Source organism: Oncorhynchus nerka, linkage group LG27, assembly GCF_034236695.1.
Source record: "Oncorhynchus nerka isolate Pitt River linkage group LG27, Oner_Uvic_2.0, whole genome shotgun sequence".
Taxonomy (NCBI): domain Eukaryota; kingdom Metazoa; phylum Chordata; class Actinopteri; order Salmoniformes; family Salmonidae; genus Oncorhynchus; species Oncorhynchus nerka.
In genome coordinates this window covers 40,664,002-40,682,097 of record NC_088422.1, presented here as the reverse complement: position 1 = coordinate 40,682,097, position 18,096 = coordinate 40,664,002, and the positions used below count along the sequence as shown (strand labels likewise).

The following is an 18,096-nucleotide window of genomic DNA, read 5'->3' as shown; positions in this document are numbered from 1 at the left end:
TGTGTGTGTGTGTGAGTGAGTGTGTGTGAGAGAGCCTGTATTTGTTGAGTTTGTCCCAGCTGTGAGCTCACCGACAGTGCCCCTGGCCTCCTGGTATGTGTGTGTCAGGGCCCTATGATTAATGACCCACAGGCCTTGTTTCTGCTGCTTCCTTTCTTTCCAGCCATGTCACACTCACCGTCACGCGTCAACCTAATGGACGCCGGCAGATTGATACTCGAGCAACCCCCACTAGGCCACAGCAATAGACTGGAGGTTACTATGTACTACACATGGACATACACACATGTATGTGCGTGTACACACACACACACACACACACACACACACACACACACACACACACACACACACACACACACACACACACACACACACCCAAGATACAAAGCTCCAGGGATAATTCAGTCCAAACCTCGCTTCTCAACCTCTCCTGTTCTGGAAGGTAAGACAGTGCTGCAGTGGGCATGTGTGTTAGTTAGTGAGGGTGTGTGTTGGAGTGTGTGGGTTGGGCTGTCTGTAGATGTGCTGTGTGGTGTACGTTTGTGTGTGTGCAGGAGCAGGAGCAAGGCTTGCATGTGTGCTGGTTCCCAGCCTGTCAGAGGGCTGTCAGGCTGTGATTTATGGTTGCTAGATTCAGAGCAGTCTTCGCTGCCAGTTCAGTATTGTTACAACTGACAGCTAATGAGGCCAGACGTGCTTTCAAGAACAGCACTTAACAGAGGCCTCCATCTTCACGAGTCACAGGGTCCTTCTCCTCTCTCTCCCATGTATTTTCTCTTCTGGAGTGGCAGTATGGAGAGGGCTAGCAGCCATGAGAGTCCTGCTGGGGTACTGAGAGAACAAGGCAGGGCAAAGCAGACAGGGATATACGGAGGACGCTCTCTTTCATTTACACTCTTCACTACCTCGCGCACACTATTAAGCCGGACTTCACACAAAACAGCCGCAAGAAAAACTCTGAGCACCATGCCACCCTTTACTGCTGCTACACACTGTAGATTATTCATGTTACACGGGCGTGGTGTGATTTACATAATCTTCTAAAAAAGAGTACCGGTAAGGAAACAGTACAGGAAAAACAGTGATAATATCACTATGGTGGGCTCCTTGTTGTTCAGACGGTGGAAACATACCTGAACTATGAGTTTTAGCTCAGTGGTCTCGTCTGTTCTACCTTCAACACCTTCGCTCTGTGTGTAGACCCCATGCTATAATCACTACCAGAGTCTCTGGCAGCAGCACCCGTGCGCTTCCCTCCTTCCCTCCCCCCTCCTCCCCTGGCCCCTGGTTCCTTGTCAGTCGTGATTAATGGTAGGGCCCCGGTGCGGCTTACATTGCCAGTTCCAGCAATGTTCCCTTGATACTTAATGAACTCTGACAAACTTATTTTCCCCTCGCTCTGTTGTTCCTTTTTTTTTCTTTCCTCCGTTTAAAATGCACAGCACAGATCTGCCATGCACTGCGGCACCTAGGGGTTAGGGCTGGCTTTTCCTATGTCTAAAAGAAACGAACCGAGGGCTATAAAAGGCTCGTTTTGGAAGTGAGGAAGCAGCAACACACATACAGCAGATGCCTTTCAAGCTTGATGAGGTGTTATCGCTCTACCTTGTGAGCTGCACAATAAATAGTCAAATGTATCCTAACTATAATGTAGCTAGATCATCTTAAATAATGTTTTGTGCTCGCTGTGAGTTCTGCCGTTGCTGTGAGTTCTGCCGTCGCTGTGAGTTCTGCCGTTGCTGCAGTCCACCACTAGTCTCACCATAAAAATGTTTTACCTTTATTTAACTAGGCAGTTAAGAACAAATTCTTATTTTCAATGATGGCCTAGGAATAGTGGGTTCAGAGGCAGAATGACAGATTTGTACCTGGTCAGCTCAGGGATTTGACCCAGCAACCTTTCGGTTACTAGTCCAACGCTCTAACCACTAGGCTACGCTGCCGCCTGTTCTCTCTGCTTCCACAGGGAGCAGGACCGGTGCACCATCATCAGCTAATTTAGGCAGTCCAGCACATGGAATCAGTTTTAAAGTGTTTATTGTCACTAGCTCTTTCCCAACAATGCAGTAGTACTATTAAAAAAATAAATGTAAATAAATAAATAAAATGTAAAAAATATATATTTAAGTCGAACAAAAACACAAGAAATATAAACAAAAAGAACACAAGAAGATAAGTAAGCTATATACAGGGTCAGTTCGTTCCAGGGTCAGTTCCAGGGTCAGTGCCAATACCATATTTACAATGTGCAGGGACACTGGAGTGGTAGAGTTAGATATGTATAGGGGTAAGGTGACTAGGCACCAGGATGTGTGATAAACAGAGTAGCAGCAGCGTATATGGTGATTGTATGTGAGTTTGTGTGTGCGTGTGCGTGTGTCAAGAGTCAGTATGAATGTGTGTGCGTGGTATGCGTGTGTGAGCAAATAGTGTGTGTTTGTGTGTGTTGGAGTGTCAGTGTGTAGAATGTGCATAGAGTCAGTGCAAAAATAGAAATAAAATAGAAGGATCAAAGCAGATAGTCCATGTAACCATTTGGTTAGCTATTTAGCAGACTTATGGCTTGGGGATAGAAGCTGTTCAGGAGCATGTTGGTGTCAGAGTTGACGCTCCGGTACCGGTTGCCGTGCGGAAACAGAGACAACAGTATATTGCTTGGGTGGCTGGAGTCTTTAACAATTTTCCGGGCCTTCCTTTCACACTGCCTGATATAGAAGTCCTGGATGGCAGGGAGCTCGGGCCCAGTGATGTACTGGGTTATTCGCATCACCCTCTGTAGCGCCCTCCGATCAAGAGCGGTGCAGTTGCCATACCAAGCATTGACGCAGTCAGTACATGGTGTAGCTGTAGAACATTTGAGGACTTTTGAGGGTCCATGCCAAATCTTTTCAACCTCCGTAGGGGGAAGAGGTACTGTCGCGATAAAGATAAACGCCAGAAGAATCACATAATAGCCAAGTTGGCTCGGAACTCCTTATAATCAACTGAAACTATTTGAAAATATTAGGCTACCGTGGCATAACTTTATATAAATATTTGGACATCCCCAAAATGTTCAAGACAACATTGATCCTCAAATGGCTCTCAAACAAAATGGCAATAAGGGAGTTTGATAAAGTGAACCGGGCTATGGCCTATGATGTGAATGGGCAAAAGTGGTGAGGGAGGATCACCCTTCTCAAATCGAACGATGATCTGCGCCGCTCGGGTCATGTTGCCAACAAGGCAGCATGATGCTTCGTTTAGATACACACATCTCTTTTTCATAAAATATACACTACTGTTCAAAAGTTTGGGATCCCTTGGAAATGTCCTTGTTTTTGAAAGTCTCAACGTCAACAGTGAAGAGGCGACTCCCAGGATGCTGGCTTTCTAGGCAGAGTTGCAAAGAAAAAGCCACATCTCAAGACTGGCCAATAAAAAGAAAAGATTAAGATGGGAAAAAGAACACAGACACTGGACAGAGATAACGCTTTTCATCAATTTGATGTTATTTTAATGGACAAAAAATGTGCTTTTCTTTCAAAAACAAGGACATTTCTAAGTGACCTCAAACTTTTGAATGGTAGTGTCTATTTGAATTTTCAAAATAGTTATTTTGGGAAGGCAGATAAAAACCTTTTTTTTAATCAAAAACAATCACTTTTGCATATGAAGCACAGAATCCTACTCATTAACCCACATGCTTAATCTACATCACTTTTACATCACTTCGGACAAAACGGGGCACAGAGCCCATGCCTGGGAGGCAGCCCGGTTCCAAAACGAATACAATCAACACTGGCCCGGTGCATTACTCAAATCCCCTCACTGGACAGCCTATATTACCAGGGGTGGGTTTTATACCATTACATGTTCCCCACTAATTATGATCCTCTGTGAAGCACTGACCAAAACTATGGTTCCTACCTTGTTACAGTAATATAAAAGCAACTCTGCCCTATTGTATCACAGCAAACAGTGTAGCAATTTACTTATCAGTACACTTGTATTAATGCATAATATAAATGCCACAATTAATAGAAAACTCATAAACCTAGATAAATGATTTTTTTAAATCACAGAAACAACTTCTACATAACAGTCAGAATATTTAGCTTTCTTTGATATAGTCTTTGTTGCCCTCTACCGGTTTTGAAGGATATTTCCTCTAAAGGCACTGAAGAACGCCCAGCTGATGACGCATGACGCAAAATGAGGAAGTGAACTTTGTATTAGGTGTTAGCAAATGTTGTTAGCGTATATGTTTTGTATTTATTTATTTATTTTACCGTGGAGGAGGCACCTCGTGTAATAATACAGGTAATAATTCGGGTTTCGAATACACTTTTATCAATGGCCTTTCAAGTATCTAACGTTACATGCAACAACAATGTTTGTGAAATATTTAGTCAATGTAGGTTACCATCCTCTGTAGGAACTAAAGATAGCTTAACAAACTAACGTTAAACTGTTGTTGCACAATGCCTGTTACGTAGTTGGCTTATCTTGTTTTGCGTTACTGGGAGGGGTGTATGAGTAAATCCAAGACTGGGCGCTTAGCTAGGTAATTCATGTTTAGCTGTCAGCATTCTGTCAACTGAAAGTGAAACAACTTCTCCATGTTAGACTTAGAAAGTGGAACCAAAGATACTGAACCAAAGATGACTGAACCTTCACGTGCGAGCTCAAGTTTCACGACCTGGTATGAAAAGACTGCATGCTGTCATTGATTGATTGACTGACTTGTAGTTGTCTAGACAAGATCACTATAGTATCTTAATATGATTCTTGTTGTAGCTGTGCACAGACTAATAACTTGTGGCAGGCTTCAGTTGTTGATGTTTTCGGAGTGAGGTGAGGCAGGCGAGAAGTTTCCATGCCTTTCTTGGTCAATCCTCTTATAATGTTGTAAGGTCAGTCCCTGCTTGATGTCTCAGCTAAGCTTCTTCTTCCTGACTAATAGGAGTTTACCTTGACGGCAGCATGCCTAGCTGGCACAGAACGTTTTAGTAATGTTTTACAACATTGTGTTTTTTTGCCAGCTGAATGATCTCACATCCAGAACCTATTTACAAATAGAATGCTCTGCTCAGATGTTGTTTTAAACTACATGCAGCTGATTCTATTCTAATCAACTGTCCTTACATCCAGAACTTGCAAGATTACTATTTGCTACACTAAAACAACATTTTTGTAAAAGCGGTGGAATAGGTTATGTATTAGATTAGACTTCAACTCTTCAGTGAAAGGTATCAACAGTGCATTCGGGAAGTATTCAGACCCCTTCGCTTTTCCACATTTCAGAGCAAAAACTAAGCCATGATGTTGAAGGAATTGTCTGTAGAGCTCAGAGACAAGATTGTGTCGAGGCACAGTTCAAGGGAAGGGTACCAAAACTTTTCTGCAGCATTGAAGGTCCCCAAGAACACAGTGGCCTCCATCATTCTGAAATAGAAGAAGTTTGGAACCACCAAGACTCTTCCTAGAGCTTGCATGCTCGGCCAAACTGAGGAATCGGGGGAGAAGGGCCTTGGTCAGGGAGGTGACCAAGAACCCAATGGTCACTCTGAGAGAGCTCCAGAGTTCCTCTGTGGAGATGGGAGAACCTTCCAGAAGGACAACTATCTCTGCAGCACTCCACCAATCAGGTCTTCATAGTAGAGTGGCCAGATGGAAGCCACTCCTTAGTAAAAGGCACACAACAGCCCACTTGGAGTTTGCCAAAAGGCACCTAAAGAACTCTCAGACCATGAGAAACAAGATTCTCTGGTCTGATGAAACCAAGATTGAACTCTGGCCTGAATGCCAAGCGGCAATTCTGGAGGAAACCTGGCACCATCCCTACGGTGACACATGGTGGTGGCAGCATCATTCTGCGGGGATGTTTTTCAGTGGCATGGACTGAGAGACTAGTTAGGATCGAGGGAAAGATGATCGGTGTAAAGTACAAAGAGATCCTTGATGAAATCCTGCTCAGGACCTCAGACTGGGTCAAAGGTCTCTGAATGTCCTTGAGTGGCCCAGCCAGAGCCCGGACTTGAACCCGATCGAACCTGAGCCCGGACTTGAACCTGAAAATAGCTGTGCAGCGATGCTCCCAATCCAACCTGACAGAGCTTGAGAGGATCTGCAGAGAAGAATGGGAGAAACTCCCCATACACAGGTGTGCCAAGCTTATAGCTTATAGCACCCAAGAAGACTCGAGGCTGTAATCGATGCTAATGGTGCTTCAACAAAGTACTAAGTGAAGGGTCTGAATACTTCAATTAGATTTTTTTTTAAATAATAATAATTTTTATACATTTGCAAAGAAATACATGTTTTTGCTTTGTCATTATGGGGTATTGTGTGTAAATGGATGAGGGGGGAAAAAAACGATTTAATGCATTTTAGAATAAGGCTATAACATAGCCAAATGTGGAAAAAGTCAAGGGGTCTGAATACTTTCCGAATGCACTGTATGCTTGCTTATTATTTAATTCATCCATCCTCTATGTCCAACATTGTGCATGCCAATCCTTTAAAAACAAATGGTTTATTCTTCCTCTTCTTCCCAGGATGGCACAGTTGGGTGCCATTGCCTCAATAATCTGTGCGATTGGTGGCGCTGCTCTCTTCGCCTCTGTTCACAAGATTGAGGAGGGACACACTGGAGTTTACTACAGGTCAGATTTATGTTATGTCTTCATTTAAATGTATCTATTATTATGTAGCACAGACATGTCCCTTCAACATGCATGCAGAGTAAGGAATCATATCATCTCTATTTGTGGCAGATCTATCTGCAACATTTGTTATGTTGCTCCCTCCTAAATGTGTCCTTGACTTGTGTGTTCCACAGGGGAGGAGCTCTCCTGACCACCACCAGTAACCCTGGGTTCCACCTCATGATGCCTTTCATCACTAACTTCAAGTCTGTGCAGGTAAGAATGATGTCTTAGGCCCTGGGCATGACTGGTCTGGCTGGGGTTTAGGCTGAAATGTAGTTGAACAAAGAGAGGAACTGAAACCTGACTGGTGTCTGAGGTGAAATGTAGTAGGGCAAAGGCTGAGGCTGGACTTCAATCAAACTGCAAAGTTTAGGCAGTTTCCTTGTTTAAAAAAAGTCACTCTGTGCCCGCACACTTCTTATTCTGAAAAGTGACAGCAAATCTATGATGGGAGTCTATTCACTAGGAACCAAACTGGGAGGAACCTGCCTATATTTGTCTAATAGTAAATCTAGGTTACGGTTTCCGTTACAGAACATTTAGCTACGAATGTGCTACTAATGAATACACCCCTGCTAGGTTTGCAGGTTTTCATACAGTGGTATTGTCACAGACACCAGATAGGTGCAGTGAAATGTGTTGTTTTACAGGGTCAGCCATAGTAGTACGGCGCCCCTGGGGTAGATTAGGGTTATGTGCCTAGCGCCGATTTTTCACCTCGTCGGCTCGGGTATTTAAACCAGCTATCTTTCGGTTACTGGCCCAACGCTCTAACCGCTCGGCTACCTGCCGCCCAAAGACCTGTCAAGAGTTTTTGGACCATGAGGGAAAATAGCTACTGTGTAAATACTACAATGTAGGTTTTATTGAATTGAGCCCTGCAGAAATGATGTATTTATCGAGTGTTTAACGCCTTCTCTTTCTGTTCTTTGTAGACCACTCTACAAACAGATGAAGTGAAGAATGTACCATGTGGCACAAGGTAGGGTTGTATGTCGTCAATGCCCGAAATAAACTTCATGGATGGAAAGATTACCAGCTACTTTTATCTCCATTCTTGAGGATGTATTGCATGTATGTCTAGTTACATTCTGTTTTATTTGTTCAGTGGGGGAGTGATGATTTACTTTGACCGGATAGAAGTGGTGAACTACCTGGTGCCCTCCGCAGGTAAAGTCATAAGCCAAAACATCAAACTTTGGAGCAATTTTGACAAGGTGCTCGAGTTTTATCTCTCAACACAAAACTAAAAACTGATCTTACTTGTGACATAACATGCCTGATGTTCAAATCCTTCCTTAGTATATATGCTATATTGTTTCAAAACCAGTGTAACCCATGTATTGTAACAGTGTGTTGTCCTCTGCACCATCATTTCATGGGAGACTCATTTTCCAACCTGTGTTTGAGTAAAAATAAAACAACTGTTTAGTAAGTTCCCGGTTCTGTTAGTGAAAGGCGTCTGGACACATTTCAACACTGTGTTTACTCCATGTTCTCTCAAAGTGTGCTCCAAGTGTCTTTTGTTATGACAGATGTAAGGGGTGGGGGGGGGGGGGCAGCCTGGTGTGGGATGGTTGTGTACTTAACAGTGTTGTAGTAAGTGAGACCGGCCCTTTTTTTTTTTTTCACCATTCTGAATTTCTAAAGAATCGATATGTTGTTGTGAAATACTGAACACTTTGAACTTTTATGCTGCCAATTTGACACAATTACAATCCCCCTCCAGTCTTGATCTTGACTCTATTTGTTCCGGTCTTGAATCAGTCTCGCTTCAGGTGGTCTAGAACACAACACTAGTACTCGGCAACCATTTTGAACACAGCTTACTGTAACCCGGCGATAGACTAGCTTCCGGTCCAAGGGGTGTTACATCAAGCTGCCCGATGCTAAGAAACAGGAGACAGGAGGCTTCTGCCTTATGGACCGTTCAGGCTCGGACCAAGCTCCGTATTTACTGTAGCTACTACTACTTACTTACTTTATACTGCTTTCACATAGGATTTACGGTACTATATAAAAAAAAATGTAATATTGATTAACTTTCAGATATAAAGAAAAGATAGGGAAAAAATTGGCGGTATGGTAAAGTTGGCGGAAAAAACGTTTTGGTGTCAAAGGGATATTACTGTAGCCCACAGGAGGGGAGAACGGCTTGTAATAATGTCCGGAGCGGCGCAAATGGAATGCTATCAAACACCTAGAAACCATGTGTTTGATGTATTTGTTACCATTCCACCCAATTCCGCTCCAGGCATTGCCACGAACCCATTCTCCCCAATTAAGGTGCCACCAACCTCCTGTGCTGTAGCCATTCTTCTTTGTCCTTTCTCTGCAGTGTATGGTATAGTGAGGAACTTCACAGCAACTCTTTCTCTTCTCCTACAGTGTATGGTATAGTGAGGAACTTCACAGCAACTCTTTCTCCTCTCTTCTACAGTGTATGGTATAGTGAGGAACTTCACAGCAACTCTTTCTCCTCTCTTCTACAGTGTATGGTATAGTGAGGAACTTCACAGCAACTCTTTCTCCTCTCTTCTACAGTGTATGGTATAGTGAGGAACTTCACAGCAACTCTTTCTCCTCTCTTCTACAGTGTATGGTATAGTGAGCAACTTCACAGCAACTCTTTCTCCTCTCTTCTACAATGTATGGTATAGTGAGGAACTTCACAGCAACTCTTTCTCCTCTCTTCTACAGTGTATGGTATAGTGATGAACTTCACAGCAACTCTTTCTCCTCTCTTCTACAGTGTATGGTATAGTGAGGAACTTCACAGCAACTCTTTCTCCTCTCTTCTACAGTGTATGGTATAGTGAGGAACTTCACAGCAACTCTTTCTCCTCTCTTCTACAGTATATGGTATAGTGAGCTACTTCACAGCAACTCTTTCTCCTCTCTTCTACAGTGTATGATATAGTGAGGAACTTCACAGCGGATTACGACAAGGCCCTGATATTCAACAAGGTTCACCATGAGCTCAACCAGTTCTGCAGCGTCCACTCTCTACAGGAGGTCTACATCGGCTTGTTCGGTAACTAATCAATATTCAAAGGGTTTTAAAGGCCTAGTGTTGTCTCTGGGTGGTCCCAAATGGCATCCAATTCCCTACATAGTGCACTACAACTGCAAAAGTACTATACTGTATAGTGAATAGGGTGGTGTGTGGGATGCAGCCTCTGTCTCCATTGTGTGTGTGTGTGTGTGTGTGTGTGTGTGTGCGTGCGTGCGTGCGTGCGTGCGCGTTGGTTTCCCTCCTCAGACCAGATAGATGAAAACCTGAAGCTGACCTTACAGGAGGATCTGACCTGCATGGCTCCTGGACTCATCATACAGGTACTGGGAAGGAGACATGGAAGGAGGAAGAGACAACAAACCAATCTTAGAGAATCCTTGCATACCAGTATAAATGTTTATTAAAGGTTTATAGGCAAGGAATTCCGATGATTGATTTGATTTACTTGATACTCCACTTATCCTTGTGTGACTGGGAGAGGAAGAGCGATGGGAGGATGGAATTGTAGAGAATCCTTGCATATAATTATGTTATTGATGGTGAATACTCATTTAACAATATCATGAGCAGTTTGAACATTGAAACTGCCCATGTTATGTGAGTACTGTTTCATAACTGTTTATTTATATACAAGGATTACCTCATTGATTTCTGATTCAGGTTGATAATCCACTTATCCTTGTGTGATCCAGGTAGAGCCACACACACACAGGGGTTGAATGGCAGACAGGAAACAGGGTTCAATTTAAAGTAATGTGTGAGGTTAAAGTAGAATACTTTTCCTCAACTTTATGAGGCTCCATATTGTGATAATGAATGCCAGGCGATGAGTGGGCTGCTAAGCTGTCCTGGATGGACTTCAGTTACTAGCTAAAACTTAATGAAAGACAATAGACAGAACAGATCCCATGTTGCAATATCTGGACTGGAAAACGATGACAGATTCTGTCAGACTCAAAAATGAGAGAGCGAGATGGAGAAAGGGAGAGGAAAAATAATTTCCTCCCCGACCCCACCCCACCCCCGCTCATTCCTTTACAGTTTTAAGGCCCCTCTAGGTTTAAACACTTAGCTTTTTGTCCTCATTAATCCTCTAGAAGAAACTACAATAACAGCTGTAGGTTCTGCCAGGAACGAATAACACTACAGTTCACTTCAGAAAGGGTTTGGGGAGGAGTAAGATTGCGTTGGTTCTTTTGTGCTCAAAAGGCACCCTATTCCCATGACCAGAGCCCTATGGGGCTGGATCAGAGGTAGTGCACTACAAAGGGAATAGTGTGTCGTTTGGCATTTAGCCTAGATGATTCCCTGGTGATGGAATGCCTCTTATTGCCATGTAATGACTTGCAGTTCCACAGTAAAACAAATGTTCAATATGATCTCGGTCATCTCTCCGTCACCCTTCTTTTTCACGATTGTGGTTTGGCAATCTTGACCATAGGCAGTCCGAGTCACAAAGCCCAACATTCCTGAGAGCATTCGGAGGAACTACGAGATGATGTGAGTAGAACAGTTGGCTGTGTAACACTGAAACATTCTAGAACACTGCAATGCTCCATATTCCCAAAACCCCCAACCCCCTTCCGTCCTGTATTCATTCTCATCAAACCCGGTTGTATCCAAATGGCACCCTATTCCCTCTATAGTGCATGATCTTTGACAAGTGCACTACATAGGGAATGGTATGCTATTTGGGACACTCACCACTTCCATCTGGGGGGCTTTAGTAATGGACTGAATATGGTATTTTTTTCCATGGCTGGCTGGTGTTTAAAGATGTTCTCGTGAGGGATGGGACACATGCTGTGGGACTGGAGAAAGATATTAACCAACTTTTAGCACACACCTTTAATGTGTGTGTGTGTGTGTGTGTGTGTTTTAGGGAGGCTGAGAAGACAAAGCTTCTGATTTCTGCTCAGACTCAGAAGGTGGTGGAGAAGGAAGCGGAGACAGAGCGGAAGAGGGCTGTGATCGGTCAGTCATGTGATTGGTCAGACACTAACGCACTATGACCTTTACATTTTCACAGAAAAAATATTAAACTGATATTTTATAATAATACATGACATTTATAAACAAATAACTGTAAGTCTGTTTTCTTGAATTAATTTTTAAGAGGAATTCTGCCCGTTGTCTCATTAAATCCCAGAATGTAAGGCTCATTTCCTGTCTCCTCCCTGTGCTGCTCTACAGAGGCAGAGAAGTTAGCTCAAGTGGCTGAAATCAAGTTTAGCCAGAAAGTCATGGAGAAAGAAACAGAGAAAAGGATCTCTGAAATTGAAGGTGTGTATGTGTGTTTGGCAAAACAATAAGACTGTATACTTAAGCAATAAGGCCAGAGGGGGTATGGTATATGGCCAATATACCACGGCTAAGGGCTGTTCTTTGCAACACGGAGTGCCTGGATACAGAGCTGTGGTATATTGGCAATATACCGCAAACCCCAGGGGTGCCTTATTGCTATTATAAACTGGTTACCAATGTAATTAGAGCAGTAAAAATACATGCTTTTGTCATACCCATGGTATACGGTCTGATATATCACGGCTTTCAGCCAATCAGCATTCATGGCTCCAACCACCCAGTTTATAATTGTCATTAGGCCACTGGTCAGTGAAATGGCATGCTGGCATAACTGGGCTTTTAAGATGCTCTACATTTTTGTCCTTTTCCCTGTGGGTCATGATGGTAGAAAGAGTAGTCTCCTGAGGATTGACTATGGGAGCTCAAAGCTATACATTTAGACATACCCCGTCACTGCTCCCTCCTGTCTTCAGACCACGATGGTGTTGTAGCCTATTCCCTTATCATAACCTTTGTTTTTGTTTCTCCGGCTAGGCCTACATTAGACATTTTCGGCATGTGCTAGGCTATCCATGGAAAGTAAACTTGTCGTATTCTCACGTGGGGAGAGGGAACATAAGCTCTGGTGTAGACAAATTGGAATGTTTTAGCACAACACAAATAAGGGACAGTTCCCGGTTCGACACACTCTCAATGCGTGGCTGGTAGCCTTGTGTCTGCCTCCGCCACTCACAGAATGGAATTTGTATCACAACAAGCTCCTGGGTTTTTAAAAGTATTATCTTGATTTTCAAATGTTTCCGACCCACAATGTAATTCTGAACCGCGAACCAACCCACCGGTTGAAATAATGTTTTCATTCTACCCGCCAGCTGATAATATTTTAGATGACGTCAACACAATTTGACGTCTTACCCCTGGGTTGCAGACGGAGCATTCTTGGCTAAGATGAAGGCCAGGGCCGATGCAGAGTTCTACACAGCTGAGAGAGCGTCCGAGGCCAATAAGGTGAGAGGACCATACTGAGAGAAACCGCCGGTCCTCCTTGGCCCTAACCCTTCCACGTTTGCAGATCTGAAAGATCTGTATAATCAGGGTGGTGAAAGATCTCTCAGCTCCCTCCATGTTGCTTCCTCCATGCAGATCTACAAATATCCAAGGGTTAGAGCCAAGGCGAGGTGGTAGGGAGTGAATTCAGACTGGCTGGAAGAGTGAGAGAGAACACACTCCCTCCTCAGGCTACAATCTAACAGTATCACAGGACATCCAGGCATTCATCACTGGCTTCTGCCTTCTCTCCCTCTCTCCCTCCATTTCTATCTCCACCCCCACCTTCCTCTCTCTCCCCCCTCTCTCTCCCCCCTCTCTCTCCCCCTCTCTCTCTCCCTCTCTCTCTCCTCTCTCCCTCCATTTCTATCTCCACCCCCACCTTCCTTTCTCTCCCCCTCTCTCTCTCCGCCCTCTCTCTCTCCACTCCCAGTTGAAGCTGACGCCAGAGTATCTGCAGCTGATGAAGTTCCAGGCCATAGCAGCTAACAGTAAGATCTACTTTGGGAGTAAGATCCCCCAGATGTTTGTTGACTCTGGCCCCTCCTCCACTAAGGCCTCTGATGCCATGGACGACCTAACTGAACCGATCCTGGACCTAGACTGATGGAAAGGAGAAGAGAAGAGACTCATCCCAGGGCTGGAGCTGTGGAGCTGGGCCCATGCTAGCCACAAGGTGGGGTGAAAGATGAGCCTTGGGGTTATGTGTCCCAAATGGCACCCTGTTCCCTATATAGTGCACTACTATTTTTGAAGTATCTGGCCAGTGAAAATCTTAGTTTTAAAAGTTAATATTCTGTTAACTCATACCAAAATGTTTTTGACTTGTCTTATTCATATTTGTGGCCAAAGAACTTTATACATTTAAAAATGTAAAAAAAACACTTCAAAAACCCCACCTCAAACAGTCCGTTAAAAAAAAAAAAAATGCTTGCTATTTCCTCAAAACATGATGTCATGTTGGCTTATTGGCTGAGCTGGCCAATGAGCGGTCTACTAGCATGAATATTTTTAATGACCAGTATACGGCCACACCATTCTGTTGGGTTATGCCCACACCATACAAACACAGGAAAGCTGCTTTCTAACCTACTTAATTGCCATTTTTTGGGAAGGAAAACTATTTCACTCGTGTTATTAATTCTAGGTCATATTTCATAGAAGTCTGGTCCACAGATACTTTAAAGAGGCAATCAGCAGTTGCTACATTCATTTTTGGAGTTATACATTAATGATATGTACCTTATTGAAGAATATAACTTATAAATGCCCCATGAGCTTAGGTCAGCTGCCGTACCCCATCAGAACCCCAAATATATGCTTGTTTTACTCCAGTATTTGTTAACAAAGTAAATGTAAACAAACACTATATAGCCTCAACATGACCCATAGCTCTGTTTATTCATTTGAGTGGTTACATTCTTCCAGCCCCATCCCTCATCTTTTTACCAAACATTACATTTTTGTTCTACCACTGATTGCCTTTTTAAAGCGCAACTGAAGGCAAACAAATTCTCGGATTAGAAAATGGCATATGTGGCATCTATATTAGTCAAACATTTATTCTAGTGTCAAAATGTACTACAAAGTGTAAATAGGATCATTTTGTTCATAAAGTCAGTCTTGTCCAAAACTGAGTTTAGTGAGTTCTTCATGACTTACTTGAGGGTTGGGTTTTGATTTCAACAATGCTCACTTGGCCACTAACACAGGGTTACAGCTGTGATGATTGCCTCTATCCACTCCTACTGCAGAACACCCAGACAGTGAGACATACCTGCCCATTAGCAGGTAACCCGGGACCGGGTTTAAAAAATGAATGGAAGTATGGAGGTGGTTTTGTGCCTACAAAAAAAGGGGTTAAATATGTGTCCCAAAAAAATGAAATATTTCCTGATCTTTCTTATATCTCCTAGATATAGGACAGACACTTCAAAACCTTATTCCTTATGATTTCCCGTCTTTTTTGTCCATTTATGAATGTGTTATTCATGGCATTTCTAAAGCCCAAATTAAAAATTTAATCCAATTTTTGTATATCTTTTTTTGATACCTACAAGGGGCCTAAAATTCGAAATCAAATAGCTAACTGATCCATGGTTTGACCAATTCCAGGTCAGCTTAGTAGAACCCCTACCCATAAGTGCACTACTACCCATAAGGCTCTGGTCAAAAATAGTACACTATATAGGGAATAGGGTGCCTTTTGGGATGCTACCCTGGACCGGAGGTTTTACTAGCCCTACAACAGACCGTAGGCGAAACAATGATATCTTGAATGTAACAGTGTGGTTTGGGACATTTTAAACATTAATTGAACTTTTGCAAGTGTATGATGTATGTTCTGTGACTTAATTTAATTGGTAGCGCTTTCATGTCTTTTCTATGTGTTGCATAGCTCATAATACAGTAAGTGTGTGAGAGATGTGTGCAGAGATATAGTTGTGTATGATTTAACTACATTATTAATGATTCATTTACTTAATCATACACAATACATTGTTTGGAATACCTTGTTTCTTCATACAGATCCCTCTCCTATATGAATTGGCTGAGTGTCTTCACCTTATCTCACCCGGATCGTCTCACAATAGCAGATGTAACAGATCTTAACTAGCCCACTGAATGAACATGACTTTACCTCTGTTTCAGAGAGTGAGCATTGATGTTCAATCGTTTTTTGACTCAAGAAAAGTCAAGGTTGACGTGTTTTCTCTCAATTATCTGTAATTATGCTGGGCAAAAGGCCATTATATTCATGTCTGCTCTTGAGAGAGTGTCCTAGACACAACAGAGAGTATCTGTTAGAATTGAGATGTTGAGAAACCAGCTTCTCCTTGAGTGGGAACGTTGTACCATGCTGGAACAGAGAGAGCAATGGCTTCTCTGTCAGTAGTAGTCCTAGTATGAGGGATACAGATGAACAACTCTGATAACGACAACTTGACAAACCACACTACACTCAAAGCATGTTCTACTAGCGGTGTTTGACGGTTGGTCTCGTGCTTTGCCACTCGTTTTAAACCATGACATTTTATTTTCTGCTATTTGACCACAAATGTTGTAGGACTGTTATTGAACTTCACAGATGGATACCTTTTTTGAAACTGAGGCAGACTTTGGGCTGAAACTCTCCTGGTTTGGCTTGGGAAGGGAAGGGAAGGGGGGTGACATTAGAAAAGGGTTCGGGACTCACTATAAAAGTATTATAAATGATCTTCAGCATCAAATCTTCCTGGGAATTTGGGATTTGTGACATGATCTAATTGTACATTATACAAAAAGTTCTACATGCAATACAAGCCTCACACTCATTGATGAACCATCATAACCCTCTGCTATTGCCTATCCCCATGATTTGGTGAAGGGGTGATACCAACCAAATCCAATTTGATTGGTAACATACACATATTTAGCAGATGTTATTGCGGGTGTAGTGAAATGCTTGCTTTAGCTCCAACAGTGCAGTAGTATCTTAACAATTCACAACAATACACACATCTAAAAGTAAAAGAATGGAATTAAGAAATAAATCAATATTAGGATGACCAATGTCGGAGTGACATTGACTAAATAGAATACGGGAGAATAGAATACAGTATATACATATGAAATGAGTAAAGCAGTAGGTAAACATTATTAAAGTGACCAGTGAGTCCATGTCTATGTACATAGGGCAGCAGCCTCGTAAGGTGCAGGGTTGAGTAACCGGGTGGAAGCCGGCCAGAGAGTGCTATTTAACAGTCTGATGCCCTGTCCAACCACTCCCAGTTCAGTATTCGAATAAAAAAATAGCAACTTTTGTCGTTATCTGCTAGGCATTTCATACAGGCTCTACATGGAAACAGTTTTTTTCCTGACATTGAGCGCGTTACAGGTGTGTGTTTTAACAGTACATTTTTTATCGCCTGCGTCTCGTCTGCGGTTCATGACAGATCATGTCCATATATATTAATTTCATCATTGTGACGCATGTTTGCTTAATATTGGACCAGGCCTCTTGTTATTTTCCAAATAAAATCTCTCTGTCATCTTCCATGGAAAGGAATGTTGGAAAGAAAAAAACAATAGTGTTTATTTTCTTATTAAAGTGATTTATTTACATAAAAGCAAACAAAAGCTGACTTGTCTTAGTCATTCATATTGGAAGGATGAGTCAATGGTATAAACATGTAATGGGGTTTTCATGAAAGATGCAACTGCAGCTTTTTGACTATTTCACACACTGGTGCCCTCAGTGTAGTGTTTGACTGAGTTCATTTGGGTTGAATCATTTGTATGTTTTTCACCAACGCTTTGACTAAAGCAATGACTTGTTTGAGAGGCACTTGGGTTGTATCCATTAAACTGTTCTCTCAATGTAAAACTGGCTTGTTCTGGCTGTGTAAACTGTTTGTTAGACTCTCTCAGGTTGACTTGACTGATTATGACTTGAAGGAGACTCTTTTGCACTCGCTGACTGATGTTAAATTGTGAATCAGAAATCCATTTTGTGATTTTCACGATTAAATGTTTTTCTTTGATAACGAGGTACTTTGTCTTGAAATGTAGTCTGTTTTTATTGCCTTTTTCTTACATTGCCCTTTCACATCTCTCAAACAAGAGACTGAATCTTGATTTTGCAATTTAGTAGGGGTAGACAGTTACATACCACACAGTCTATTAAAAAAGTATATTTATCTGCTTATGTTATTTAAACTATGATAGATTCACATCTTGACTGACATTCAGACTATTGCACACCATGTGGACTGGATTTCAGACGTTATGGAGAAGAGAAGTTACCCAATTTCAGGTGCAGGTGAAATGTTTAATAAAACAACAAAACCAGTAACGAGAGAATTCCTTAAGGCTACACACCGGTAAACAAGAACAATACCACCTGGTGAGAAAACATAAGGGAGTTACATATAAAGGGGAGGAAATTATGAAGGGAATGAAGTCCAGGAGAAGAAGTCTGTAACATTTTATAAAAAGTATAGTATTTCATAATGTAGCACTATGATTTTTAAATATTTTTTTAAACTAGGCAAG

At 42.3% G+C, this 18,096-nt stretch overlaps 1 protein-coding gene across 3 annotated transcripts; it reads left to right on the top strand.

Annotated features, from left to right (window-relative positions):
• The first annotated feature begins 4,185 nt into the window (after positions 1 to 4,185).
• Positions 4,186 to 17,592, top strand: LOC115111779 (erlin-2-like). 3 transcript variants are annotated; one of them, XM_029638201.2, is made up of 13 exons: positions 4,186 to 4,305; positions 4,612 to 4,687; positions 6,543 to 6,650; positions 6,827 to 6,908; positions 7,631 to 7,677; positions 7,804 to 7,865; positions 9,604 to 9,729; positions 9,958 to 10,031; positions 11,153 to 11,211; positions 11,594 to 11,685; positions 11,905 to 11,994; positions 12,944 to 13,023; positions 13,496 to 17,592. In XM_029638201.2, exons 2-13 carry the CDS (start codon positions 4,647 to 4,649, stop codon positions 13,667 to 13,669), a joined length of 1,035 nt encoding a protein of 344 aa, XP_029494061.1. In that variant the 5' UTR covers positions 4,186 to 4,305; positions 4,612 to 4,646; the 3' UTR covers positions 13,670 to 17,592. The 3 variants fall into 3 exon arrangements, with proteins under 3 accessions (XP_029494061.1, XP_029494062.1, XP_064867753.1); XM_029638202.2 differs by lacking the exon at positions 4,612 to 4,687 and having other exon boundaries at positions 4,187 to 4,305; XM_065011681.1 differs by lacking the exon at positions 4,186 to 4,305 and having other exon boundaries at positions 4,605 to 4,687.
• The last annotated feature ends 504 nt before the right edge of the window (positions 17,593 to 18,096 follow it).

Coding starts and splice junctions, on each gene's coding strand:
- LOC115111779 (XM_065011681.1), top strand. CDS start 4,605: ATGTTAGACTTAGAAAGTGGAACCAAAGATACTGAACCAAAGATGACT. Junction 7,678..7,803: donor AATGTACCATGTGGCACAAG/GTAGGGTTGTAT, acceptor TTATTTGTTCAG/TGGGGGAGTGATGATTTACT. Junction 9,730..9,957: donor GGTCTACATCGGCTTGTTCG/GTAACTAATCAA, acceptor TTCCCTCCTCAG/ACCAGATAGATGAAAACCTG.